The sequence below is a fragment of the Calonectris borealis genome, chromosome 3, assembly GCF_964195595.1.
Source record: "Calonectris borealis chromosome 3, bCalBor7.hap1.2, whole genome shotgun sequence".
Lineage (NCBI taxonomy): Eukaryota > Metazoa > Chordata > Aves > Procellariiformes > Procellariidae > Calonectris > Calonectris borealis.
In genome coordinates, this window is record NC_134314.1 from 28654240 (window position 1) to 28682169 (window position 27930).

General features: G+C 39.5%; 1 protein-coding gene across 1 annotated transcript in view; it reads left to right on the top strand.

The window, feature by feature from the left end:
• Nucleotides 1-27930, top strand: part of ZNF451 (zinc finger protein 451) — a 41769-nt gene that overhangs the window by 7693 nt on the left and 6146 nt on the right. Inside the window, exons 4-14 of the mRNA XM_075145258.1 lie at nucleotides 2339-2422; nucleotides 2829-2954; nucleotides 4499-4610; nucleotides 5224-5374; nucleotides 6740-6866; nucleotides 8508-8661; nucleotides 10694-10841; nucleotides 11397-13051; nucleotides 14847-14981; nucleotides 18986-19116; nucleotides 20100-20286. Coding sequence (XP_075001359.1) covers nucleotides 2339-2422; nucleotides 2829-2954; nucleotides 4499-4610; nucleotides 5224-5374; nucleotides 6740-6866; nucleotides 8508-8661; nucleotides 10694-10841; nucleotides 11397-13051; nucleotides 14847-14981; nucleotides 18986-19116; nucleotides 20100-20286 — 3010 coding nt within the window. The remainder of the gene's footprint in view (nucleotides 1-2338; nucleotides 2423-2828; nucleotides 2955-4498; nucleotides 4611-5223; nucleotides 5375-6739; nucleotides 6867-8507; nucleotides 8662-10693; nucleotides 10842-11396; nucleotides 13052-14846; nucleotides 14982-18985; nucleotides 19117-20099; nucleotides 20287-27930) is intronic.

Genomic DNA, 27930 nt, shown 5'->3' on the forward strand with positions numbered 1-27930 from the left:
CTCCTCCCCCCGCACTACCAAAACCTTAAACTATCTTTGTTTTTGGTTTAATTAGTTTGAGGTTAGATAATAACTTTCAGAGTTTGGATGGGAAACTTTTTATGGCATGTGGAGATTTTGGTTAACTTTGCCTCTCACTGAAGTTGTGTACACATGTGACCATGGATGTGAGTTAGGGTCACTAGGAGTATTTTTGTTTGGTATATGTAGACTTACTCATCCTGTTTTGTGTTCATTATACTGATTATTTAGTTGGCATGTGATAATAATGTAGCACGATACAGGGGTTTTTTTGCATGACATCAGATTATGGGAACATAGTTCTTTTTTGCCTTTAAAAACTGAAGACTCTTGTCGCAGTGAGTGTGGATGGAGATTTTGTAAATCTTCTTTAAGAATCTTCTGACCTATGTGCTCAGTTTAGGTTGCTGATTTTAATTTTTCTTCTCCATTTTCTTTTTCATGTTTGTGCCAACGTTCTGCTATCTACCAGAAGCTTGTAGTAGAAACGTTAAAATTGGTATGAATGGAGAGTGAATGGGAGTACACACATGCGCACGTGTGTGGAAGAACCAGACAGAATGAAAAAAAGGAGGCATACGAAGGCATGTAAATCAATTGGTGTTGATACTTCCTAGACTAGTAGGTCATTGAGGTCACAGACCATTTACATGAAGTTTCTGAAGACACTCGGATTAGGAAAGCAAGGGACAGCATTCACACAAATTAAAATCAGGGCTTAAACCATTAAGATGATTGCAGAAGACAAAAAACAGGGCTAGAGCCTTTAAGACATCTTAAGGAAACAAAAACAATCAATAACCTTTAGTGACAGAGGAGGGGCAGCATGGAGAGAGACGAAAGAACAGAAATATGCAAAAGAAGCACATGGCTGCCAAGCTAGGAAGGATAGAGAAGACCTAAGTACTTGTTGATAGCCAGGGTCCTTTGTCCTCCGAATCGCTGCATGGAGTCCTGACCAGGCTTCCTGGATGTGCATCTTTGCAACCAAATGCTGGATAGACTATTTGGACATGTGTCTTTGTGCTTTTGAGTATGTGGTGTGAATGGGTGAAACGTGTTTTCTTTTAAAATAAAATGATCTCCCCCCTCATTGTGATTCCAGTACAGAGAAGACACTTGTAACCTGCTTATGGAATATCTGCTCAGAAAGGAGTAGCCTTCGGGCTTAAGTATGTACGAAACCGTTTCCCACTTTCTTAATGTTTGAAATGCCTGAGGAGTTTAATTTCTTTTTGTATTGGGTCTGACTGAGATGGAATTAATTTTCCCATAGCAGCCCTCATAGTGCTGTGCTTTGTATTTGTAGCTAGAAAGGAGTTGATAACACACCAGTGTTTTGGCTACTGGTGAGCAGTGCTCCCACAGCATCAAGTCTGCCTCTCCAAAACTCCCCCCTCACCAGTAGGCTGGGGGTGGGCAAGATTTTGGGAGGGGACATAGCCAGGACAGCTGACCCAAACTGACCAAAGGGATATTCCATACCATGTGATGTCTGCTCAGCAATAAAAGCTAAAAGAAAGGGGGAGGGAGGGCATTTATTATTACGATGTTTGTCTTCCGGAGCAACTGCTATGTGTACTGAAGCCCTACTTCCCAGGAAGTGGCTGGATATCGCCTGCTAATGGGAAGTAGAGAATAAATCTTTTGTTTTCCTTTGCTTCCGCGTGCGGCCTTTGCTTTTGCTTTATTAAACTGCCTTTATCTTGACCTACAAGTTTTGTCCCATCTTATTTTCTCCCCCCAATCCTGCTGAGGAGGTGAGTGAGAGAGCAGCTTGGTGGGCACCTGGCATCCAGCCAAGGTAAACCCACCAAGTTTTTGGAGTTGGAATTTAATTTGTGTCTTTTAAAAACAAACAAACAAAACCAAAACAAACTCCAAAAAACCATTTAGCATTGCTTAGTGAAATCTAAGACTGTTCCTCTCTTGGTAACAGCCTGCTACCCTATTACCATGGAATTAATGGCGCACGTTCAGTATCTTTAAAAATGTAGATCTAAGTGAAGAAGGTGAAGAATATAAGGTTATTAAGCAAGCCAAGACTTTAATTTGATTTTTTTTTTCCTAGTTGATATCTATATGTTAAGTTGATATTTTAATTATTTGTGAATACTTATTTATTTGCATGTTTTACCAATTTTGTGGGTTAGTCTGCTAAGTGGAAAAGTTGCTATGCACCCTCTTGAAACCTTGGTGAAATTCTCCTTCAGGTATTGCTAATGCTGACAATGTGCTGTAATTAATGCAACATTTTATCTCTGAGGAAGACAATTTAATGCTTTTGCTTATTTGTGTTTTTAACACTTTTTTTCAGGAAGGACCTTTAAGACCTGTGCTTGAATGCATTGATCTTGTAAGTAGTGAGGATGAAGAACCTAACAGCAGTTCTTATGTTCACGTGAGTATGTTGTAATGTATTTTGGGACTTCTTGGTTGAATAAAATAATTAGCCTCCTGTATTTTTTCCCATCAGTTACTCTTCACAAAAAGCTTGTTAGAGGGATTTTTAACAAGTAATAAATACATAAACCAACATTAAAGTCTTGATTTTTACGTACTGTTGAGTGGAAGGCAAGAATGCCAACTGTTCATTTTTTCCAGAGCCATTTTCTGCCTTCTTGAAATGGACTTGGAACTTTTATTTGGCTTTCAGTGGTTTTAGCAAGTATGTTGAAGAAAAATGTCACTTTACTAGCGACCTCAGAAGTCATTGTGTCCAGTCTCCAGCCTGTAAATGTATCTGGCCTACTCCCAGGCCTGTTACTTAACCATTACCAAATAAAAGTTTAACTTTTCAATTGTAGAGAAATACTAGGCATAAAGATCACATTGACTATCAGAAAGAACGAGTTGCGTCAACCTTGGATCGTCTGGCACGCCATGTTGAAGTAGAGAAACAGCAAAAAGAAGAGAAAAACAAAGCCTTTAAGGTATTGGACGTTTTTTTTTTCAGTAGAATTGCATAATACGGGCCTTGTAATGATGAGTGTGTTTGTTTTCACTACTAAGTAAATAAAAAGATTGTTGAGACAGACCTGAAACTAGCAACTAGAGATTTTTGCTTCTGGGGCATTGTTTGAAACACAATGTGGACTTTATCTCTTCAGTGGCTTTTAACTGATCAATTTGCTAGTCTTACTGCAGTTCCTAAGGGGGGGAAAAACCCTAAATTCATGCAAGCCAATGGCAAAAACTTGTTCTCTTGTTTGTATATACACCAGAGGGACCTTAACATCAATTATTCTGGTTAAATAATTGAAAAGTAACAGTTACCACAAACCACCATGCAGCAGACCTAGTTATCTACCTGCTTTTGTCTGAGATTTTTGGGAAGCCATTTGCAACGTTAAATCTCTGTGTCGAATAATATTTTATAATGGGATAAAATTTTCTATGTGTAAGGCATAATTTTAATGTTGAATCCTATTAATTGTATTGTACAGCCATTTGAAAAGCGTTGATTTTTTAATTTTTATTACAAACTGGGAGGTGCAGTCAATAGGCTTGAGGGTAGGGCTGCTATCAGTGGGACCTGGACAGTTTGGAGGAATGGGCTTACAAGAATCTCATTAAATTCAACGGGGACAAATGTAAATCCAATATTTGTGGAACATGCTGACTTTCTAGCCTAATTTTCTGAACACTCTTAATGGCTTTTAAAGTCACATAATTGTATTATAGTTACAGCTTGTTATAGTCTACAATACACTATGCAACAGAGTAAAAGGCTGTTAGATGTAGTCCAAGGTAGCCTTGAAGTCCGGAGGCCTACATCCCTCTCCTGTCTCTTCCACTTAGAATTTGGCAATCTGTTAATGTCTGCACATAGAGTTTTTTGACTGTAAAGTGGAGTCAGAGATAGCTATGTAGCTTTTAAAGTAGTCTGAGAATTAAGGCTAAAAACTCCTTTTGTTAATGATGAGTATTTTCCTGCTGGGCGGCTCCCCACTCCTCATCAGGTAATGCAATCTGCAGAATTAAAATTACTCTTCAAAGTGAAACTACCCTTTTTCTTTTTTTTTTTTGCCTCGGCAGTGGAACAAATTGACTCTTTGGTTTCAGTAACCATTTTGTGTTGCCTTTTTTTTTTTCTTAAATTTCATTATTATTTGTTTCTTTTTATAATCTTATAATCGTAAACATTTTCTTGGTTATGTACATGCTTCAGAAACTTCAGTAGGTGCAGTAAAAGTAAATTAATTGACCTAAGCTGTAGCTTTTATTTAGGGCACAAAAATTAGTAAAATTTTTTAATTTTTTTTTTTATTGCTGTTACATTCCATCTTTATTGTGTTATATAGAAGTCAGTGTCAAGTTGTGAGATTTTCTTCCCCCCCCCGCCTTAGGTTTTTGTAGGTTTTATTTCCTTAGGTTTTTAGAGACTCACATGTAAGTTTTGGTATACATACTTAATCTTGAATTACTTTTTTTTTTAATTTGATCCCCACCTTGCCTGATATATTTTCCCCTTCAGGAGAAAGTTGATTCCCAATATGCTCACGGGTTGCAAGAACTAGAATTTATTCGGGAACACAGTGACACAGAAGCTGCAAGATTATGTGTGGACCAGTGGTTAAAAATGCCGGGTAAGAATAGGAAACTAAGTTTCAGTGATACGTTTTCTAAGTCCTGCATTGCTGAACAGAAATGTGATGCATTGAGTAATACTGATATCGAGCTTGCAGGTGCCTTTTACCCATAACCAAATCTTACAATACTAACTTTGCTACGGTGTGGCATTTGAAAGGTCTTATACACTCATTTCCATAAAAGCTATTCTTCTAATGTTTTCCTGCTTAGAAAATTTAATATACAAAGTCTAAAAACCACTAAGGCAATGTTAACTACTTTTATAAGCAAAGTTGCTAGAAGGAAAAATATTACTGCTAAACTGTTGCTCAGGAAAATGTCTACATAATTAGGTATAACTTCAGGAAGTTCAATCAATTTAAAATATTACCTGGAGGAAGGGTATCAAAGTGTTTGAAAAGTAATCCTACTGGGAATTGAAGAGACAGATTCTTCAACTGGAAGAGCAGACTTACCATAGTAGGATTGAGTTACAGTGCACGGTTAGCTTGCTTTTAAGAATCAAAATAACTTGATTTTTAAATGCTTTAGGGCTTGTGTGTTATTTTGTTTGTTTTCTTAAGCTTCTGTGATTCAGATTCTAGTTAAGTGCTTTGTTTTATAACACAGGTCTCAAACCAGGCACTGTTAACAGTGGAAAAAGGGGTGTTTATAAGAGGGCAGGTCAGACGCAAGTCAACAGCAGTCCCATATCTTGTCCTGTCATGCATTGCAACAGAGAGTTTGATAACGGACATCTTCTCCTAGGTCACCTGCAAAGGTAAGGACATAGTGCAAGAGCTCAGTGCAAGAAATAATAACAAAAGAATATGCTTGAACTTAGGACATCAGGATCATGTCTACTTTAAACTGCCTATAGTGACAAAATTCCATTTGGAGAGCAGAGTAATACGTTACAGATTTTATATAGATGATGTGATGAACTTCCTGTTCGTTGGAACAATTTCCTGTTGATTGCTTTTTTTTTAATTCAGAATTTATTTCTTCCTCTTGTTAAGCATTTTTTAATATCTGGGTTTTTTGAGAAACAAGATTTCTGTTCTCCAGTTCTGTTATTTCTTTGTCCAAACTTGAAAAAGTGCAAAAAGCTAGTGTATACAACTTGATGGTAAGATAAAAAAAATGCCCCTAATGGAGGGAAAGAGGAGCAAGAGCTATAGGCCAGACATCTGTTCATAGCTGATCGTAGCTAGTCAGCACTCACTGTGTCTGGGGTCAATTCCAGCATATACTGCCTTTTCACTAGTGAATGTGTCATGGTGAAGATGGTAAGGAGAGAAGCTGAGGGAAGTGTTGTGGGTTAACCCTGGTAGGCAGCTCAGCCCCACACAGCTGCTCACTCACCCCAGTGGGACAGGGAAGAGAATCGGAAGGGGAAAAGTGAGAAAACTCTGGGCTGAGATAGAAACAGTTTAATGAGTAAAGCAAAAGCTGCACATGCAAGCAAAGCAAAATAAGGAATTCCCATCGGCAGGCAGGGCTCCATCACACACAATGGTTACTTGGGAAGACAAACGTCATCACTCCGAACATCCCCCCCTTCCTCCTCCTTCCCCCAGCTTTTATTGCTGAGCATGGTGTCATATGGTATGGAATATCCCTTTGGTCAGTTGGGGTCAGCTGTCCCAGCTGTGTCCCCTCCCAGCTTCTTGCCTACTTGCTGGCAGGGCAGTCTGAAAAACAGAGAAGCCCTTGACACTGTGCAAGTACCTCAGCAATAGCTAAAACATCCCTGTGCTATCAACACTGTTGTTCATAAATCCAAAACACAAGCTGCAACGAAGAAAATTAACTCCATCCCAGCCAGAACTAGTGCAAGGAGATAAAAATAAATTTTAAAAATCCCTCCTTAGGAAATCGAGGCTTTGTTAGTTCTCTTGCTCTTAAAAACAGCATGATTCCTCTGCAAAGTGGTCGTTATAACAGGTAAGTTGCAGGGAGAATCACCTCTGTACAGGATACTTCAACTGATACAGTTAATGATAGGGGAAGTGAGGAATTTTAGAGTTTATGTTGATTTGATAGGCTTTTGTCCAACAGCTTCAAAAGACAGAATTTTTCCCATTAAAAAAACATTTTGACTATTTAGAGGGGACTAGTTTGTTAATTATTTCTTCCTCTCCAGGTTTGATCATTCTCCTTGTGACCCAACAGTCACATTACATGGACCCCCAAATAATGCGGTTGCCTGTGTGATATGCTGCAAAAGATTTTCAACCTCTCAGCAGTACAGTGATCATCTTTTATCTAAGGCAAGATCATAAGGATAAGTAACTCACCTGACTGAATGTAGTAGAGGGTTTTCATGACGTATAATTATGCACTGATTTTTTTTTCTGCTGTGTTTCAAACACCTGATGTATCCTGACAGTACTCCCATTAGATCTGACCATTAGGTTGTATTTTTCAGCATACTTTCAACAGGACTGTAATTCTGTCTTGAACCTCTTGTTCCTCTATTGGTGCTGTCGAAAGGTATTCCCTTTTTTTGCATCTGCAAAACTATGAAAGATAAAGGCAAGAAGCTAGGGTGAAATAAGTGATGGTAAAGAGAAGCAGTGAAAAGGAGATGGGGAAAAAGAGGCAACAGAATGAGAAAAGAAACTTGGGTGATTCAGATGCAACTGTTTCTTCTCTGTTTTCAGTCTCTCCGATAGACATATTTGCTGCTACTCACTAGTTAACTTACAGAAGGGAGAAGGGTAATCTAGCATTTGAGTTTTGATTTGAATATAAGCTAATAGTATTTGCTTTTTTTGTTGTTGTTCCTCCCTACCTCCACTCTTAAGTTCTTTTTTTCATAATGCTCTCTTTTTCCCTTCTGTTCACAACTTACCACTGTAAAACCTCAGTTCAATGACAGATGCTCAGGTGTTATCTTCTGGGTGCATGGTTTTATTTAAGCAGTCTTATGTTGAATTGGATAACGGATAGCATTTTCAAAGTTTAGTGTTTTAATAACAAATATTGTTGTGTACCCACCTAGTCTCCAGAAGCTGTGTTAAATTTGGGGGAAGTTTTAGATACTCTGAAAATTGGACTACTTTTGGCTAGTAGTAGTAACTCCCGATGCATAGTGATACCTGACAAGCTTGAAAGATTGCATCATAGTTTGTCCCTGCTCTTTCCATTGCTTCCAAGTTGTGTGCCTGTGGTGTGTCCGGGGGCTCTAGCAGGAATTAAAGACAAGTTTGGGGAAAGGGAATAGCTCTTGCAGCAGGCAAGAAGATGGGTTTATTTTGGTGTGGAAGAATGGGGAGATAATCCTAAACAGAGCTGTGGAAGAAAGCATAAGCATATCATGAAGATTCTTTGAGTGACATAAGAAAGGAGTAAGCAAAAATGTCAGGAGCAAAACTGAAGGATTTTTGCCCTGAAGGCAGAGATCTGAAGTTGATGTAGAAGGCAAAGGGGGGTGGAAGGAGTTGACTTCAATAAAAGTCACAGACCTGTCAGGCTGCTCTGAGGAGCAGCATTTTGAGAAGCTGAAGGTTAGCAAGATTAGGGAAGAACCTACATCAGGAAAAACAGCTGCTTTAGTGATAGAAGGAGCTTTTTCTGAGAGTCTGGGTAAAGGGACTAGCTAAGAATTGATGGAGCCCATAGTTCCTGGGGAAAGTGGTTGCTCCCAGTGGTGCAAGAAGGGAATGGAAAAGTTGCCAGCATAGCAAGGATGAGTAGCTAAGTTTGACAATGGCAGTTTGATCAGTCCCTTGTGTCTCACGAGCTGAAGTGCATATGGGTAGGCTGTAGATAAACATAGATGTGGTAGTTGAATACCTAAAAGTGAAAATACTACCACAGAAGGGAGTGAGGAATGGAAGGACATGAGGAGAACTGGGACTGGTTTCTTGAGTTAATATTTTTCCTAACTAGATCACTTTCTCTTCCAGCTAAATGAAAATGACGGACATAAAAAAGATCTTCCTCCACAGCATATTCAGTGTTTTGCATGCCCAAACTGCTTCCTCCTTTTCACCAAAAGAGACGAATGCTTGCAGCATATGTCAGGAAAGAACCACTTCCTCCAGGTTTCCAAATTGAGTGGTATGTTGCTGCTAAGCGTACTGCTTTTCATTCCTTCTGATAATTGATCCTTACATATGAAATTACTTATATTTTTCTGCCATGTAAAAAAGCTTAAGGTTTTTAAGTTTGTTTTTAATGAATTCTTATTTTTCTTTTAAGGTCTTAAATGTAATACAGTTCTGTAACAGGAGATGCTTTGAAATTCATATTTTAGTGTAGAAATGATTCCTCCATCACAGTTGCTGTAACAAGAAGCAGACTTTCCTTTATCTCTGTGCTGTCAGGTCTCTCACTTAACCTTCTCATCCTCCAGTGACTCTGTGCAGCTACTATCCTAAATAAGTTTACATTTAGCATGTTGATAGGAACTCAGACCAAAACATAAATTTCTTTTTCAATTCCAGTCAGACTGGCTGTGATGTTCCTTCCCCTTAGTGTACTGTCTGAAGTCTGCTGGAGACTATTTTTCTTGTCAGTGTCCGTGGCATTCCTGATGGAAAAGACCTATGAAAGTTTCTTCACCATGTAATTGCAAATTTAGCCTGCTTAGCTTGGAATAGTGCTGCCGGTCTGATGCCTTGCACTGGCTGCATGGCTAAAATACTGGTTATGTTGTGAGCTGGTAACATCCTGAACCGTACTTACCAGATTCCACAGAAGATATCTGTCTGATCGTGGTCTTGAAAACAGGGTTAATGACCATCATAGCTCTACTGACTTCTTAGCTTTGACATAAGCAATAGGCATTAAAGCATTTACTTTAATGTTAGGTAAATGGCTGAGACAGATGAGATATAGATGGAGTTGACTTCTTATTCAAGAAGCTGCCATATTTCAGATAGTGTATCTTTCAGGATAAGCCTACATGGCCAAAAGGATTGGTATAGTTATTTCTTATTTTCATAACTATATCATCTACTTCTGCCCTCCCCCAGAGTGGCTGCAGAAGGTGTACAGTAAAGACAGGCTTAGAAGGAATCTTCCTGCAGGTCGAGTCAGTACTGCCATCTTCATGGAAGCGACAGTCAGCTGCACAGTTCTGAGTTCTCTTATGTACTGTAAATCTAATGTACTTTTATTCTGAAATAGGTTATTAATTCTGAATGTACTGACTGTAGATGCCTTTAGAATCAGGCCATAGGTTTTAAAAAAGATTACTGGTGAGCTATTGTTTTGAAAAGATTAAAAGCACAAAATAGCGTGTTCTTCTTTAGAGATGGATAGCGCTTAGCTCAGAACAAAAAAAGGAAGTGCTCCATTTTTTCCTTTACATTGGTAGATCTTCAGACCATGCTGATAATATTAATCATGTAAGATCTGGCAGTGAAGCTAGTTGAAAGGCATAACCTCAAATTACTGCCTGCTGATCATCAAATCTTACTAAACAGAAAATTCAAAAAGAATTTGCCTCCTAAGATGCAGAACACTAACAGCAATATATAGTTCATAAGCCATTTCCCATTCTCTTTTCAATAGAAAATTTTTTTATTCTGCTGGTACCTGGAGTTAGACATGGAGTACGTACTCAGAACAACAGAAAGTCCTGCACCTAAACATTTAAGGAGAATTAATATTGAGGATGGGAAACAGAGAGAGAGATGGTCAGAGTATGTGGGAACTTGTTAAATGAATTGCATACTTTTTTCTTTTTTAAACACACTGTGGCTTTAAACAAAAGTGTATGTAATACAGTAAGAGTAGACAGGTGGTGACAGATGGAGGGGAAGAACGTCAATAAGAACCTTCTTAAGAGAGGTATTTGACCTGACCTTAGAGAAGGAGGAAAAGGGAAGTAGAGTCAGTCACCGAGTATGAAAATGCAAGATGCAAACAGGTTCAGATATGAGATTGTTACAGAAGTTGAAAAAATTAATGCAGTTTTACTTAAAGCTTCCATTGCACAATTACTGTGACTCATCTGACACATGGTAACGTGTTTTCTGAACCCTGTGACAAACAAGTACAATTGTAACTATGTCATCTGAGAGCTGAAATACTATGAAAGAACTCTTTAACGTGTGGTTGTACTTTCTGCCATTCCATATTATAGATGAAATGAAGGCTGGCCTTCCTCTACCTTTCCCATCCTATGCAAAGAACCTTCTGATATCTCTGTGCAAAGAGGTCCCCTTCCAAGTGAAGTGTATATCCTGCTACCAGATACTACGCTCGCATATGGAATTAACGGCTCATTTCAGGTTTGTGAGACACAGTGGTCTTTATAACGTGAACATCCATAGATGGATAACAGATAGGCAGACGTGTTCTTAGTGGTGTTAGTGGATTTCAGGGCATCTAGGACTGTCTGGATGTTGACTTTCTGGGTAAACTATCAAAAAACTGCCCCCTTTCCATGTCTTTTGCCCTGCCTTACCCCACACAATCCACTGTAGAATGCTGATCCATATCTGTATCTTTTTTGTTACTTTCTATAACAGAACAACAGAACTTGATCTCTGTTCCACTATGTCTAAGTTGGCAGCATTTGATTTCTAAAGCGTACCGAGTAACAACATAAGCATCAATCTAAATACTAGTTTTAGAAATTAGCACTAATTCTCTTCCAAGTGCAGAGACTAGGTGGGCATTGCATGGTTTTGTTGGCAAGCTACTAGGTGAGTTAAAGTATACAGAGGACGCTATTTCCATGCACTAATGGCTGCAGCTACTAGGTAATATTTCAAAGTACATCTGAAAGTTTTAAAATGTTTCAGGTTATGATATAACCTCTTTATTTTTTTAATCCATTCTAGAACACGTTGTCGTAATTCTGGACCTGTGGCACTGTCAAAGAAGAGCATCTCCCAAGTTGCAGAGATATTTAAAACAAAAGGTCACTGTGAGACCTGTGATAAACTGTTTGCTGATAAGACTCAGATCATCCAGCATAAGCAAACCACTCAACATAATATTAAAGTTCTTACTACAATGGAAGAGTCCATCTTGATGTTCTGTCATATCAATGGAAAGAATAAAAATCAGTCTCATTTGTGCCATACTGTGGATCGGTCAAGACCACTGCTTAAAAGACACTTGACTTCAAATGAGTCTACTGGTGAAAAGGGGTCTACTCCTTCAAAACGGAAGAGCGATTTAAAAGATAAAAATGGAGATCATGTGGCAAATCAAAGTCAAGGTAGTGCTTGCAAAGTAAAAGCCTGGTTTTGTGAATGCCTTCAAAAGTTTTTTACAGAAGAGTCAGTAGAAAAGCACATTTTATCAGCAAATAGGATCTGTCACAAGTGTGCTGTGTGTGGAAAGCTTGCTGAAAATTCAAGCATTATCCGCCTGCATATGAGTCGATTCCATGGAGGAGCACACTTGACTAATTTTCTTCTCTGGTGCAGAGCATGCTCTGTAGATCTTCTCAGAGAAGAGGATATTATGGGACACGTGACTGAATTTCATGGTGGACATAGTTACTATTATGAACAAGAAGCTCTAGAAGATGAACCTATGCCATCCGCTTCTGACACAGCGTGTATTTCTGCAGCTGAAGGGGAAGACTGCAATCCTAGTCCTATGGAACTCTCCCCTGAAAAAAGCCCTATTCTGGGAAAATGGCAATGCCGCATTTGTGAGGAGATGTTTGAATCTGAGGAAAGCGTTAAACAACATTGCATGTCGTTAGAAAGCCATGCATTTCACAGATATTGCTGTGGCTTATGCAGAAATCACTTTCGGAAATTAGGAACGCTACAGCGACACTTCCAAGAGCATCATAACCAGGAGATACAGACTAAATACTTCTGTGGCCTTTGTGGTAATCTCTTTTTTGACACAGAAGAAGAATTTCTAATCCATTATAAGGAGATTCATAGCATAGACTATGCATTTGTGCCTGAGCAGATGGAACTATCAATAAAAAAAGAGGAGGACTTCCTCCCAGTAGAAAAAGGAGACCGTTTAACTTGTGGTTGCCGGACAACTTATGTTTCCAGAATAAACAGGAGGAACGATTATGTGAATTGTCAGAAAGCCATGCTGCAAAAAGGAAACTTATGGTTTCGATGCTGCTTCTGTTCTGCAACTGCACAGAATTTTGCTGACTTGAACAGTCATCTCAACAGTCACACATCAGTGAAACGTAAGGAAGAGATGTATGTTGTTAGATGTGCCGCGTGCAACAAAAACTTCAACGATCTTCAGAGCGCACATCAGCACTATCACACAAAACACTGCTTCTTGCAGAAACCTGATCTATCAAGTCTTGCATCAGAATCGGAAAATACAGTATTCAAGTTCACAGCAAGTGGGGCTTGTGTGGACAGAAAACCTCACAAGCTAAAATTTCAAGCATCTCCATCTAAGACTCAGGAAAGACCACAGTCGTCTCCTCTGCAGGGACCAATACAGGGAAAGAAAGAAAAAAAAGAGAACTCAGCACACTCTGAAGAACCTGATGAAGGTTTGTAGATTTTTTTTTTTAACATTAGAAAAAGTGTTGTCTTTAACACACTCTGTTTCAATGTCAGTATAGTATGTAGCATATCACTTGCCTACATCCAGTCTAGAAATCAGCTCGGAATTTAAAATCCGTTATTTCTCAAAGCTGCATTTTGAATTCTCGGTATTTGAGTTTCCAGAACTTGGACTCAACAATTTATTGCTGTATGCCGTATGCATGCAGTCTTTAAAAAACCAAGAAGTAGGCAGATGTGAGAACCCTGGGACTGAATAAGCTAGAAGCTAGAAGTTAAAAAATTACTAGAAGCTACACATGAGCCGGCAGTGTGCCCAGGTGGCCAAGAAGGCCAATGGCATCCTGGCCTGTATCAGAAATAGTGTGGCCAGCAGGAGCAGGGAGGTGATCGTGCCCCTGTACTCGGCACTGGTGAGGCCGCACCTCGAATCCTGTGTTCAGTTTTGGGCCCCTCACTACAAGAAGGACATGGAGGTGCTGGAGCGTGTCCAGAGGAGGGCAAGGAAGCTGGTGAAGGGTTTGGACCACAAGTCTTATGAGGAGCGGCTGAGGGAACTGGGACTGTTTAGCCTGGAGAAGAGGAGGCTGAGGGGAGACCTCATCGCACTCTACAACTACCTGAAAGGAGGTTGTAGCGAGGTGGCTCTTGGTCTCTTCTGCCAAGTAACAAGCGATAGGACGAGAGGAAATGGCCTCAAGTTGCGCCAAGGGAGGTTTAGACTGGACATTAGGAGAAATTTCTTTACTGAAAGAGTGGTCAGGCCTTGGAACAGGCTGCCCAGGGCAGTGGTTGAGTCACCATCCCTGGAAGTATTTAAAAGACGTGTAGATGTGGGGCTTAGGGACATGGTTTAGTGGGCATGGTGGTGTTGGGTTGACGGTTGGACTCGCTGATCTTAGAGGTCTTTTCCAACCTTAATGATTCTATGATTCCGTGAAACATTTAATTTTCAAATTAGTTGGGAGCATAATTTGGTGTTAAAAGGAAGAGGACAGTCAAGGACCCCAAATAGAGATCTAACTCCTGGAAATGTAAAAGTGGTGTATAATACCCACACATTCAAGGGAAACTTGTTGTCTTTGTATGTATATTTATGAGCCTGGTAGTGCATTCTGTGTGGGCAGTCCTATTATAACACCATCTTCTCAGTTTCCTTAGCTTGCCAAAAAATAATTTCAGCTGAAAATTTATATTTTCAGTAGGTATTAGGTTTTTTTGTCTTGAGTGTGCAAATATTTTTTTGAAGTTCATGTCACTTCCAAGAGTGACATCAAGAATGCTGAAGGTGTACCTTGTGTTCAAAAATTGGAAGTGTTTTTAATTACTCATGGTGTTATAATGCTTTTGATTAAAAGGTTGACGTTTATGTTAGATATACAGCAAAAAGTATGTCTCTAAACATTTTATGTGCTTTTATGCATGTAAGCAATTAAATGTCACAGAGACTTGCCATAGTAGGGGGTACATAGCTGAATATTAAATAGATTATTAAAATGTCTCAGTGCAGGACAACAGCTTTCTGTGCCTACCACAAAACTATCCAGCTCTACACCATCATATATCTAGATTCTACTTTCTTTTGTCTCATTTGTGCATTATTAAATGCTTCTTCAGTTGATTTAAAAAACAATGCAACCGCCAAATAGGATCATGTTTTGTAACTTCTAGCTTATAGAACAGTTGAATAAACGAATTTTCAAAAGCATATCTTAAGTGATATATGTTGGTTGACCAGAAAGTGAGGTGAACTTTAAATGTGTCCTTTTTATCCCATTGAAGATGGTGAACTTCCTGATCTTGACTACCTGAGTACCATGACTCACATTGTGTTGGTGGATCTGGACAACTGGGGAGGCTTATTCACGCAGCTGCCAGCTAACCTGAACCAAGGGACATTTATCTGGGGCTTTCAAGGTAAAGAGTCGTTGAAGGAAATAGGAAGATAAGATTAACAAGTCTACACAGAGCAGAGATTTTTTTGAATCTGAGAGAATGAAGAACGGGAACAAGCAGCCGCTAGGGCTTCTTAAGTCTCAGTGTCACTCACAATGTAACAGAAGTGTTCTTGAACTTTTCTAACTCAGTCTTAAACTCCTCTGCTCTTATTATTCCTTGTAGAATATTGTTCCAGAATTGCTGAACGGTTTAGGAGTCTTTCTGGCTTCCCTGCTGAATTTACTTAGGCTGTATCATACTAAGTTTTCATAATTGTCAGGACAGCTATATTACTCAGAGATTATTTTCTTTCTAACTCCCAAGTCCTTGTCATAATATCCTTTTTCTTTTGAGTTCCAAAAGGCATGATTTTGCATTCTTGTACTTGAATTTTGTTCTGTCTTTGGGTTGCTCCTTAAGGATGTCCCTGGTCATCCTGTATCTCACATCTGGAAGATACCAGTAATGGTTACAAGGTGATTGATGGAACTCACATTGTTATGGGTTTGTAAGAAAACTTTTAGCGAAGTCTACTAATAGCATCCCTTTAACTTGATACTTTTCCTTACCTGACTATTCTTGAACCAACTTCTTGTCCACCTCGTGCTTTCTCCACTGGTTTTCTCTGTATCTGCCTTTATAATTATTTTGCCTGTGGTACATTGAATACTTCAGTAAAGTCTAGATAAGGGATAGTTTCAAAATATGTATTGCCTGAAACATAGGCATCATCTTCACACACTTGTAGGAATTGTCAGGTGTGTTTTACACTTAGTATTGCACTGCACTTCTTTACTTAATGTTCTTGATTATCTCTTCCTTTAAAAGATAATCAAGAACATCCTGAAAGCTGAGAGTTTTCATGCTGCTGAGGTTGGACAGAAAGACTTGTTGTGCCTGAATCACTTTTTTTTTTTTTTCCCCCCTCTTAGAAATAGGTATTCCAGTTAGCTGATGAAGGCACAGCAAGTATGTCTGTTAATGTAAAGTGTAAGTTCTTCAAACAGTCAGATGTGCTCCTGGACCTGTAGTCTAATGTCTGGTTGTTAGGACTTCCGGGGCCGAATCCTCTGATCTTCCCTGTAAAAGCTGGTTATGCTGCTGAGTTTTGTGTTCTGCTCGGGCATTACTTCTCTATCATTACCTGTATTGTCATTACCTAGCCTTTGGCCTCTCTGTACATCAACAGCATTCTTGTGCACGCGCACGTATGTGCACAAAGCCACAGAAAACTAATTTTGAGGGTTTAGATTATACCTAATCATCCTGGATTTCTATTTCATCCTTGCTGCCTCGCTGTTCCATTTATTTATATTTTCTTTTCTCTGTGGCTGAACAACCTATTGTTTGTTCTTACTATCTTTTGTGAGGCTTTGCCCAGCTTGACTTACAGTCAAATTTTACTTCACCTCTGCACTCCTTGACTTCTGAGGCTATTGTGATTGGGGGTTTGGTTGTGGTTTTTAATTGCTGAAGGTGTGTTGTGTATTTCTATAGTTATTCAATCCCCTTGGCCTTGGAAAAACTTTTTTCTTTTTCTACAGATAAAAACAAAAAACTATTAGGAATCTAACTTGAAGAAATGTCAGGCCTGTTTTGACATCTAAACTCCGAAGTTATTCTGTCTGGGTTTTATAAAGGATTATTTAGTAAAGAATAATTTTTCACAGTTATGTCAAACTTTCCCCACTTGAATTCAGACACTTGCTTTCAGTCATACTTTGTTACTCTATTTACTCAAAACTGGTTTCATTAATTGGCCCAAGCTTGTTTGTTATGACAGGGTCTTCTGTGCTGCTACTATTTTTTCAAGGTTAAAATGCCCTGTTTTGATTCAGTAAGAAAAAATTGATTGAACCCAGAATGTCTGAACTGTATTGGGTCGGAGAAGAGACATTTCTGACAATATTTAAGACAGACAAATAATCCATAGTACAGTCTTAGTGTTACTAATCTATTGTTAGAAACCTCTATTAATACAATAATCTTACCCAAAGGTACCTCTGTGCTAGTTAAGACACTGTGCCCAGGAATGTTCCAAACACCTGCTGGCACAGCCCAGCCCGTGTCAGTGCCACTTAGTTTCTTGCTTCCCAAATGGGGTTGCTGTGTGCAGGCTGCCTCGTGGGAATGGCCTCTGGAGCACTTGAACTGAAAAACCTATGCCGAAGAGTTAATGGTGATTAAAATGGGCCATATTCTTATCAGAGAACACTTTAGCAGTTTATTAGCATCAACTATATTGTTACAGAGCCTGGGAACACTAAGGCTCCCAGGCACATCTGGATTTATTGTTGTAGGTGCCCTCTCATAATAACGGCTTACAGAGTTATTTGATGCATGCTATTCTAGTTTGTTTAGCCTGTGAAAGTATAGCGACATCCCTGTCTCTTCTGATTTTTTTTTTCTGCATTTCCCAAACAGCATTTTGGATTTTTTTTAAAAATTATTTTTATATGATACTTTTGCATTATTTCTGTTATTCCTATTGCTAATACAGCCTTAGCTTTGCTTTGAGTTTCCTCCATTGTATTGCCCAAGCTCTGTATCATTTCTCTTCTTATGTATTCAGTTGTCCTTCACCCGTTTGTGGTCTAGCTCTGCCAGAGTAAATACAGCTGTCCTGGTCAAATGTTTATGTTGTACGTTTATGCAGCCAAGGGCCAGGGTTGGTGATTACAAGTCTTTCCCAAATAGAAGCAACCAAGGCTGTCACAACAGATGAGAACAACTTGCAAATACCATTTTTCTCATGGACAGATACCCCTAAATCGTTTCTGTGTAGCTGTTGCTAAATCTTTGAACTTTGAGATATTTTTTGATACCTTCTTATAGCCATTAGGCTGAAAAGGGAAAAAAAAAAAAACCCAGGAGAAATCTACTGAAGATTGCTTCTACTTCTTTGTCAGACTAGGGGTGGGCAGCCTGTTTACTTGAACCTTAATTTCACATGTCCCTCACATGAAGTGCCATCAATGACTGCTTTCACTTTCCATTCAAAATCCTTTCTTACATCCAGCCACTCTATCATCTGGCAGATAAAGCAACATTTTTTCCTTCCCATTGCAGATCCATTATTTCTTAGCATGGGGAATGTCATGAAATCCTTATTCACTCCCTTCAACCTGTCCTTCCATTTGTTTGTCTTTTTATGTTGTCATAGTAACTGCCAGCTCCTCTGTTTTTCCCTGTCATCTTGAGAGACTTGCTGCTCCTTTCCTTCCCCTTGCAACCTGTTGTAGCCTAATATTCTTTTTATCTGTAGCAGGCCTGTTACTTAGCTTGTCTCTATTGTCCAACTGTTTTCTCAGCCAGTAACTACATGTTTTAGGATACTGTTGAGAAAATTCCTGCACTTAATTTTTCCCCAATTGTAGCCTCATTTTGCTTATTCTTGACTGCATCGAAGTGTTTGTCAGGACTCTTGCATTTGTTTTGGCTGTTGCTCCAGTTCTTGGATCCTCTTTAAAGAGTTCTGACATGTGATGTGTCAGGCAGTTATAGAGTCTGTTGGAAGTAATCTTGGGCATTACATTAGCACAGGATTCCCGAAGAGAAGCATTTCTGTTACTTGTACTATGTTCCCAGAGCTCCTCTGCTTCTGCACATTAACCATAGCTATGCTTAAAACTGGAAAAAATACATCCTTGTGTCTAAACACACATCATATCTAGAAGATAAGTTTTTCGGGATTAGAAGAAAAATTCATACAAAATTGAATAAGAGTCTTTGTGTAGGATCAGGCTAGCTACTCTTTCCTTTTTTGCTTTCTAACCTGAGAACAAGGGTTTTTTCAGGATTTTGGTTATATGTTTATTTCAGCTTTCCCATTGGTCAAAATAAATTCTGTCTTTAAAGCCAAGTTTATCTTTGCTTTTTCCTTCTTGCGTTCTTACTTCATGGCGGCATTTCTGTGTTTTTGGTTTTTTTGTTTGGTTTTTTCTTTTTTTCTAATTTTTAAATTTTTCTTCTTCACTGTTTAGGAGGATACAGCAACTGGAAACCTCCAGTGCAGTGCAAAATTTACAATTATCTTAAGAGGATTGGATGTTTCTTTCTTCATCCACGTTGCGGTACCAGAAGAGAAGCAGCAGACTTTGCTCTCTGTGTTCATGTAAGTTAGTGCACGCTTTCTTTATTGTTGTATTTCTGTACCCAGAGAAGAGTGGCAGATTATATCTGCTGTTGATGTTAAGTACTAATTTCAGATGAGATTCTTAGATTCTCTTCACGTGACTTTTATGTCCACTAAAAAGAATGATAAACCTGTCATTGAATTGAGTGGAGACAGCATGTTGAGAAGTGATTTACTTTTTTTTTCTCCTCTTCTCTTTTCTCTTTCCGTAGGAATACAAAAGTTTGCCCAAATAGGACATCAGTCTGTTGTGGAGGGGAAAGGGGCTGATTAGGAACAAAAGGACAAAAAAACCACAATTCTTACAGTTTCTGTTTCAGAGAGAAATGTAACTCCTGCCTCTCTCTTCAAGTAGCCCAAATCTAGACCCATCTTTAAGATGGAGTTGGATGGGTGCCAGTTTCAGAGACCCTGTTGGGCTGACAAAGAGCAGTGCCTCTGTTCAGTAGATCACAGGCTTTGGCTGGGTGGGAGAGGTGCAGGTGAAGGAATCTGGGATGCCATGGGGACTCATGTTCTTAATATAGTGCTTTATCAGTTAGATAAAACTACTTGAGAATCTAATTATATGATATAAGCATGTTTTGCAACAGTGTTTGTATGTTACATTACACTTTTTTATATTACACTTTTTTTATGATTCTTAAAATGCTCTGCACAGATGACTTGTTCTATGTGGAGATGGTTCTGAAATGCTGCTTTTTAGGAATTTGTTCCATACTCCATCTGTACTGTTCTGGTAGCCATTTCCTGTATCTATTGTCATATGTATAGAATAAATGCAATGTCAAACTGGTGAAAAAATACCTTTCACAGTGGTATAACGTGCGTCGGATCATAAAAGTGGAGGTAAGTTGCTGTAGAAGGCTTTCCTATGAAGACCTGTCTTACAAAAAGCTAGCCAAATCCCATGAGATAAAAACATGATCTCAGTTCAGCACTTGTCATTTTTTTCCATACAGGCTGGTCGTCTGGATGCACACCTGCCCAAGCAAATTCCTTTCACTGTACTTTCTGGAGACAAAAGCTTCCTGGAACTGGAAGCTCAATTTAAGATGACCCAGCGGTCAGCTCGCATCCTAAATCCTCACCATATTGAAGGAGACATGATATGTGCCTTGCTAAACAGCATTTCAGATACCACAAAAGGTAGAAAGTAAACATTAAACACAGTCTTTCCAGTAAATCGATAGTTCTTTCCAATAAATGAATTGAATGCTTGTGCTGGTAAGACAAGCTGTTGCTTGATGCTTCTTGTATTGTACTGGTATTTCAGTGAAATATAGATCAGAAAATCAATTTGCTTGGGACAAGCTTTGAAACCAGACTTAATGAAGCATTTTTATTCAACATAACAAACTCTGTCCTCCCTGTATTCTTTATTATAGCAGGAGACAAACTGCTGTTTCTGAAAACTCCTTTCTAGTTGAAGTTGTTTAGAGCACTCTCGTGTGCATATTTATCAATTTGTACTCAAACCTGCTTTGCTTGATTTGTTCTGGGTCTGAAACAAACGTGACCCTGCTAAAGCATCATTATTTCCCCAAATATCTCTGTCTATATTAACTCCGATTGTCCTCCTGGCTACTTCCGGTCACTTGATATGTGTCTTCACTGCCACATGGCTCACACATCCGTTTGGAGGGAGAATATCAGTGAAAGCTTTTAAGTTCTCTAGAATGCCATATTCTAATTAATGGCACGCTAAAATGATCACACTGTTTTTTATATAGGATAATCAAAGAGGTTTGAGTCAGTTCATTTTCATGCAAAGCATACTGGAGCTGAGGTGAGTTTTAATACTTCTCAGTATTTTAAAAGATCTTGAAGTAGAGTTTTCCTAGAAGACCTGACATTTCTCTATAGACACATTATTGCTTTTTCTGGCTTCTTGTTGTAGTTTTGGGGGCTTGTAAACTGAGTGCGTATTACAGAAAGTTATTTCTGAATTAGCCCTAAACTGTTTTCAGAAAAATACATTGCTAGTCTTAATGCAGGTGTATGAGAGCTATCACATGGTGCTGCTGTTCTACCAGGAAGATTGAAGTGGAATGCTAGCATTGAGTGGTGAATTGGCATCAATCGGTTAAAGGGAAAAAGAAAGATAGGATAATTAAATGGTTTCCTGAAAAAAATTATCTGCAGTGAGCAGGAATTGATTTATGTGCTTCTGATAGAGAAAAGGTGCTTACAGAGTTTTCTGGCCACCCCAGGCATTTGCTGGTCTAGATTTTTCAGCATTTGCTGGAGATGTGATTCCCAGCCAGAAGCAGCCATACCAGTAAAATTTCTTGGCGTAGTTAATTACAGAACTGTCACTTTCACTAGTGCAGTTCATTTTGCTCAAGGGGGAAGATGACTTTTCTCCCGAGTTATCCATAAAGCCACACACTGAATCATTGCATTCCTACTACGAATGTTTTCTTTGTAGAGCATATTGAAATTCCTGGATTGATAAATCTCTTCTAATGTAATTATAGCTATAACTATAGATTAATGTGGGAGGCTGTTTTTGCTTCAGGAGCTTTGCATATTTTTGGGAGGAAGAGTTGGAAGAGAGCTGTAACTTGCAAGCAGTCAATTTAAGTCAATTTAGCTGTAAGTCAATTTAGCTGTAGGGGCTTCCTTTCTTGTACAGTTTGTTGTGCGACTTAACAATACAAGATGGTGGGGAGAGGGTAATAATTGTTTCGCTATGTAAGGGTACTCTAGCTCCCTGCCTGGGTAGTTTTGCTAATATAGCTTTGTTCACTGGCTGGGGTATACTGGCTCAGAGGTGATGACTTTGATCTAACCATTTTCTGTGTATAAATTATATTCCAGTATTTGTTTTTATATTGGTCTTGCTTTCAGAAGTTTCCTAATCTAACCCTTCTTTCAATGTCCTCTACTACGTTAATATTTAATTTACTCTTACCGTGAGGGGCACTATTGAGAGGCCCCAAACCTTAACTTGCTGGCTGGCTGATCGTCGTGCATCCCACTTAAGTTATGCCTGTGGTTGTTACAAAAAAAAACCAACAACTTTGAGCAGGAAAGTGATGAATCACGCATGAGTCCTTTGGCTGTCAGCGTTCCCTGGCAAACTTGTAAGGAACAGAATTGTCTTGAGCCATCCTTGGTCCCTTTCTCCAGTCAGTGTCGGGGTGGGAGGGAGGATGGACGGACAGATGACCCAGAATAGTGAGAGCTGCCTTTGCCTCTGTTCCTGTATTAAAATAGGACATTAGAAAATTCAGTTTTGATAATAGGCCTATGTTCGCTGCGTAGTGGGGTGATCTTGTTACCAAGAGTCTATAAAGTTTTTTTTTTAAAAAGATAAAGCCACTGCAGAATACACACTTCCCTGTGTGGCTCAGCAGCATCAGCAAGCATTTGCAAGTCTTAGTGTGGCAAGACCAGTATCAGAGGGCTGACATAGAAAGTTGTGCCATGTATCATAGGCTGGTATAACCTGTTGTCCTGTTACAGAAATGCAGCTGAATATAAGGAAATATAAACAAGAATTGGTTGCTTTGAGACTTTTTCAAGCCTATGGCTGCTATTCTAGAGGGAGAAATAAGTGAGAAACAGTTACCACAGAGAATTGTGTTGAAAAATATAAGGCAGTTGTTGATACTGGATAAGCTTCAGAATGAAAAAGCTATTTCCCTGAATCACCTTCACAGAGCTATCATTAGCTTGTGAGCAGCTGGATTGTGTTTGGATTGTGGCAATCTCTGACAGTTGCACCTTGTGAACCATTTTACCATGTCAGCAGAACTGCTGTGGGAACTGTGGTACGTGCATTCATTTTAAAATAAATAAATAAAAATAAAAGTTCCTGAATATGTTGCAATAGGATATCAACTGTATTTTACCTTAGGAGACCATTGGCTGTAGTGGATGCATGAATTCCCTTTGAGGTGTGAAAATAGTAGGCAAGACATTTATTCTTATTTGCTCTCTTCTGCTGCTAAACCTGAGTTCATAAATACAGAAGTTTGGTGTTTTTTTTTTTATACTGAAGGTACGACACATGATGGGAGATTGATGCATGTTAACGGAGTGGTTTGAAAAGAGTAAAAGAGAAGAGTTTTCAATGTCTCCTTTTGTAATTACTTTGCAAAGAAAAGTTTGTAGCATGCAGAAGAACACCATCATTCCCTTGTCTATATCTTGACACTTGATATCTAGTCATGACAGTACTGCTACAGCTCATGCTTTTAATGAGTGCTGGACAATGTTGAGGGCAAAGCTGATGGTAAGTTAGGGGTCATCATACCCATCCTGACATTGACAGGAATGCTACAACTTCTTGGTTGACAAAAATGATTTTTGTGTATGTTAATGGCTTTAGCTTAACTGTGTTTCTCACAGTCATATTCAAATGAGATCCTTTATTGACTGAGCTTTTAAGTAAAACAGACTTTTTTAATAATAAGAGGACCAAATTTTTTGGAGTATTTCTTTTCCTTTCTTTTAAAGAGCCAGGCTGTCTCATGAGACTGTCAAAATCAATGGTGTAGTGATGTACTATGTACAATGATGTACTACAACAAATAGCCACTGTGCCTCTTTCCCTTACCCATAAGGTTCTTTTCCACTGTGCTCAAGTGGAGTTGTCAGCCTGCGTCTTCAATCTGCTACTATTGCCTGAAATGTTTTTAAATACTACTGAATGCGGCTTCTATGAGAGCTTATATTTGGAAGAGCAGGATTTCAGTTCATTTTGATGAATGCTGCTAAGCTTCCTAGCTCCCACTATCCCTTTGGTTTACATACAGCCAACGAAAGAATTTAGGAGGAGTTAAGAATTAATTTACAGAAGACATTGAGAATAATTGCTTGCCTTCTCAGTAGTCAAGTTTTTGTGGGTGTTGAGGTCCAATATGAATACCACATCTGACCCCAGTCCCTGCTTTTTCCAAACCTTCAGTTAACACAGACTGCAAATGACTAAGACAGGTCATAGCCTCCAGCCCCCAAAGAGACTGTCCAAAGAATGTAAAGGGCATGAGCATCTGCAGTGTGATGCACCATGAATGAATGATAGTTACTCTAGTAAGAATCTATTCCTTTATTTACACTGTTATTATAGTGGCCACAGCCTATTGCAGTAGGGAGTGATAAGAAAGTCACCCTTGAGTTGTAACCTTGTGTTTAGCTACAACAGGAAGATATTATTGGCTTTGGTATGTCAGTAGCATCTCTTGTGTGCATCTTTGAATATATGCATATGCCCTAGGGAGAAAGCAGTGTATTAAGACCTAAGATAATGAGTCTGAACAAGAATTGTAGCCAAGTGGATGAACTGGGGAGACCTCACCACTCAAATTATACAAAAAAATCCTCAAGGTTTAGTTTAATCTGGTAGTGAATTTTATAGAGGTGTCTAAGATGAAGGTTAAATGGAAGTCTGAGTGACCATAATGGTATTGGCCACAGTTTCCAAAAAAGGCAATTGGAGGAGGGTGGGGCATTGAAGCTTATTTTTAGTCATGTTACACTTGAATGAACAGATAAGTGAGCATCTGTAGGGAAAGATATATAGAGTGAAACTTTAGTTTGCATGGAGGAAGAGAGGTTTTGTGTGTTTGTGAACCCTCAGCAGGGAGTAGCTGTACCTGCATCTACAGATGATGTTACCTTAATGAAGAAATGGAGATTAGAGCAGTAAGTATTGGGGGGAGTATGTGGGGAGGATCCTCCAAGGACATATTGAAGAAGGAATAAAGCAAAGGATTCTGGAAGCCAAGGAACAGTATTTTAAAGGCAGCATGATCACACATACTGAACGTGATTGCTAACAAAGGTAAGGATGGGCTACTGATCTTATGTTTTTGGCTAAGTAGTTACTAGGATCCTGAATGAGGTAACTTTAATGGTATCCTTAAGGTAAGGTAGCACTAAAACTTCAGACATCAACTGTAAAAGGAGAGACAGTGAGTTGTGGTTGGAGACACAGTGAGTTAAGTGTGATATTAATGTCAGCATACATTGGGATGAGAAGGAGGCAGATGAGATTGGGAGTTGCTGAAAAGACTTAAGAGAAGGAGCATTGTAGGAGAGAGAAGTGGAGGTAGGGTGTAAGACTGCACAATGTGTGAAGTAGTCAGGAGGTGTATTAAGAAGTTGTGTGGCAAGGGAGGAGGACTAAGGCTGGGGGAGGGAAATCGAGTGGGCATGGTGTTTTGGGTTGACGGTTGGACACGATGATCTTAGAGGTCTTTTCCAACCTTAATGATTCTATGATTCTATGATTCTCTGGTGAGATTTCTCGGTAAACCTGATGGAAATTATTAAGGGGATGATGGTAACTAGGGAGGTTGCAAGAGAAGAGGGTCAGATACAGGGGGGGAATTATGCTGAGCCATGTGGGCAGCTAAACCAAATTCAAGCTGTGGCACTTCGATGTCAGGACAGTGGGTGGCGCTTGCATTCTGTGAAAGTTTACCAGTCTCTACCCAGAATAGGTTTCTATGAGAGACTCATGAGATGTCAAAAAATCACTATATTTGATCCCATTTATAGGATTAATCCTTCTGATCTGAGCTCTACATTCATCCAGAATTTGCTTTCCTGTTTTTTTTTTTGTTCTTCCAGCAGGAATTTGGCAATATGTGAGGACAATAGTGAGCAGTAGGATTTCTGTGAGAGAATAGCTATGGTCAGAGTTTCTTAGCTGTTGATTAGTTAACGAAGTGTACTAGAAAAGGGGCCGTATCTTAAGATCTCTTGGCTGAGAAACTGGGCAATTGCTTTTCCTTCCCAGAGGAGTTGGGAGCTACAGAATGTGCTAAGCATTTTAACAAAAGAGACAGGACATGCCTGAATTCTCCAAAGTAAACATTCTCATTTACTCTTCATCATCAGAAGATGCCAGCAGTACCAGGAGTATATGCTGATGTAATGTGGGCTGGATGAGCAAACTGTGAGGTGGATTGAAAACTGGCTGAATGGCCAGATCCGGAACATGGTGGTCACTGGCATGAAGTCCAGTTGGAGGCCAGTAACCATCTGTGTACCCCAGAGGTCAGTACTGGGTCTGGTCCTGTAATGTCTTCGTTAATGATCTAGATGGTGGGGAGAGTGTACTCTCAGCAGGTTTGCTGATGACACAAAACTGGGAGTGGCAGCTGATACTCCAGAGGGTTGTGCTGCCATCCAGAGGAACCTTGACAGGGGAGAAATGGGCTGACAGGAGCCCCATGAAGTTCAACAAGGAGAAGTGCAAAGTCCTGCACCTGGGGAGGAATAACCCCAGGCACCAATATCTGCTGACCAGGGGTCAAGCAGCTGGAAAACAGCTTTGCAGAAAAGGACCTGGGGGTCCTGGTGGACACTGCATTGACCACAAGCCAGCAATGTGCTCTCATGGCTAAGGCAACCAGCGGTACCCTGGGATCTATTAGGAGGACTGTTGCCAGCAGGTTGAGGGAGGTGGTCTTTTCCCTCTACTCAGCACTAGTAAGACCATAACTGTCAAGTTCTGAGCTCCCCAGTACAGTATCTTTTTGGTAATATTCAAAAGCCATCTGGACATAGTCCTGGGCAGCTGGCTCTAGGTGGCCCTGCTTGAGCAGGGGGGCTGGACAAGATGACCTCCAGAGGTCCCTTCCAGCCTCAGCCATTCTGTGATATTTGCACAGAATATATTCTTAACTGGAACCCAAGATCTCCTTGAGAGCAGTGTTCAGTCACACTACGAGCAACATTAGATCAAGCACAATGACTTGTCCCATGTGGAAAAGCAGCCTGGTGTCTTCTGACTTGAAAATGCATCTGTTCAATTAGTTGGCCTTTCCTTCTCTTTGGTTGACAAGTGATGAGTTCCACACTAAGAGTTCTTGCTGTCTGGCCCCTAAAGGAAGCTGAATTCCTGCTCCCTACTCCCTTATTTGTTGCAGCATTTCTGCCTAGGATTTTTGCCTGCAGACAGCTTTTCTTCTGACTGCTACAGTCTTACTCCTGATTCCCATAGAGCCATATCAGAACATCTTAAAATTGTCATCTTTACTGCTTTTGTGCCTTTAGTCTTCGCTCTGTGTAGGTTTGCGGAGGGTGGGGGCAGAGGGGAACACTGAGGACAAGTGTAACCATGTTTTTGGTTTTGGATAAGGGAAGTCTCAGTATAATTTGAGATACTGACAAGCCTTTGCGTGAAAAGCTCCTAAATAAGATTTGGGTCTTTGTTAGCCTCTTAATAGGTTAACTTCCACCAACTCAAAGATTTCAGAGAATCCAGCAACTGCCTTCATGGGAAGTTGAGCGTGCATTCGTACAGTTAGGTAGAGGGGAGAGAAGTCTTGTAAATAATGACCAGTGAAGGCAGAGTGTAGCTTATAAGACTTTTAACATGCTTTATAACCACATTTGACTCCAAGCTGACTTTTTTTTTTTCCACTCAAACTAACAGAAGATCATCAGTACTAATTGTTTTCAAGTTTCATAGTTTCTGGCAGTGGAATGGTGTCATCTTCAGCTATGCTCTAAGCAAACCTGTTCTCTGTGATAACTATCAACTAGTATTTAGTTATTGCATATCAGGTGCAGTGATAAATCATGGGGCAGGCAGCTTGTTTTAAAAATGTTTAAATGTTTTGCATGCCAGTTTGCATATACCTCTGTTCCAATATGACTGTGTACCCCATGTTATTACAGTGGTGTAATTAAGGTGGTGTGACTAGCAAAACATTTCAGCAAGATGAGAACTGCATTAATACATAAGATGAGTCCTAAACTTCCTTAATGGACTAAAATGATAATTCTATCTACAAATTCTGTTTTAGCATTCATAACTGTCCTAATTGA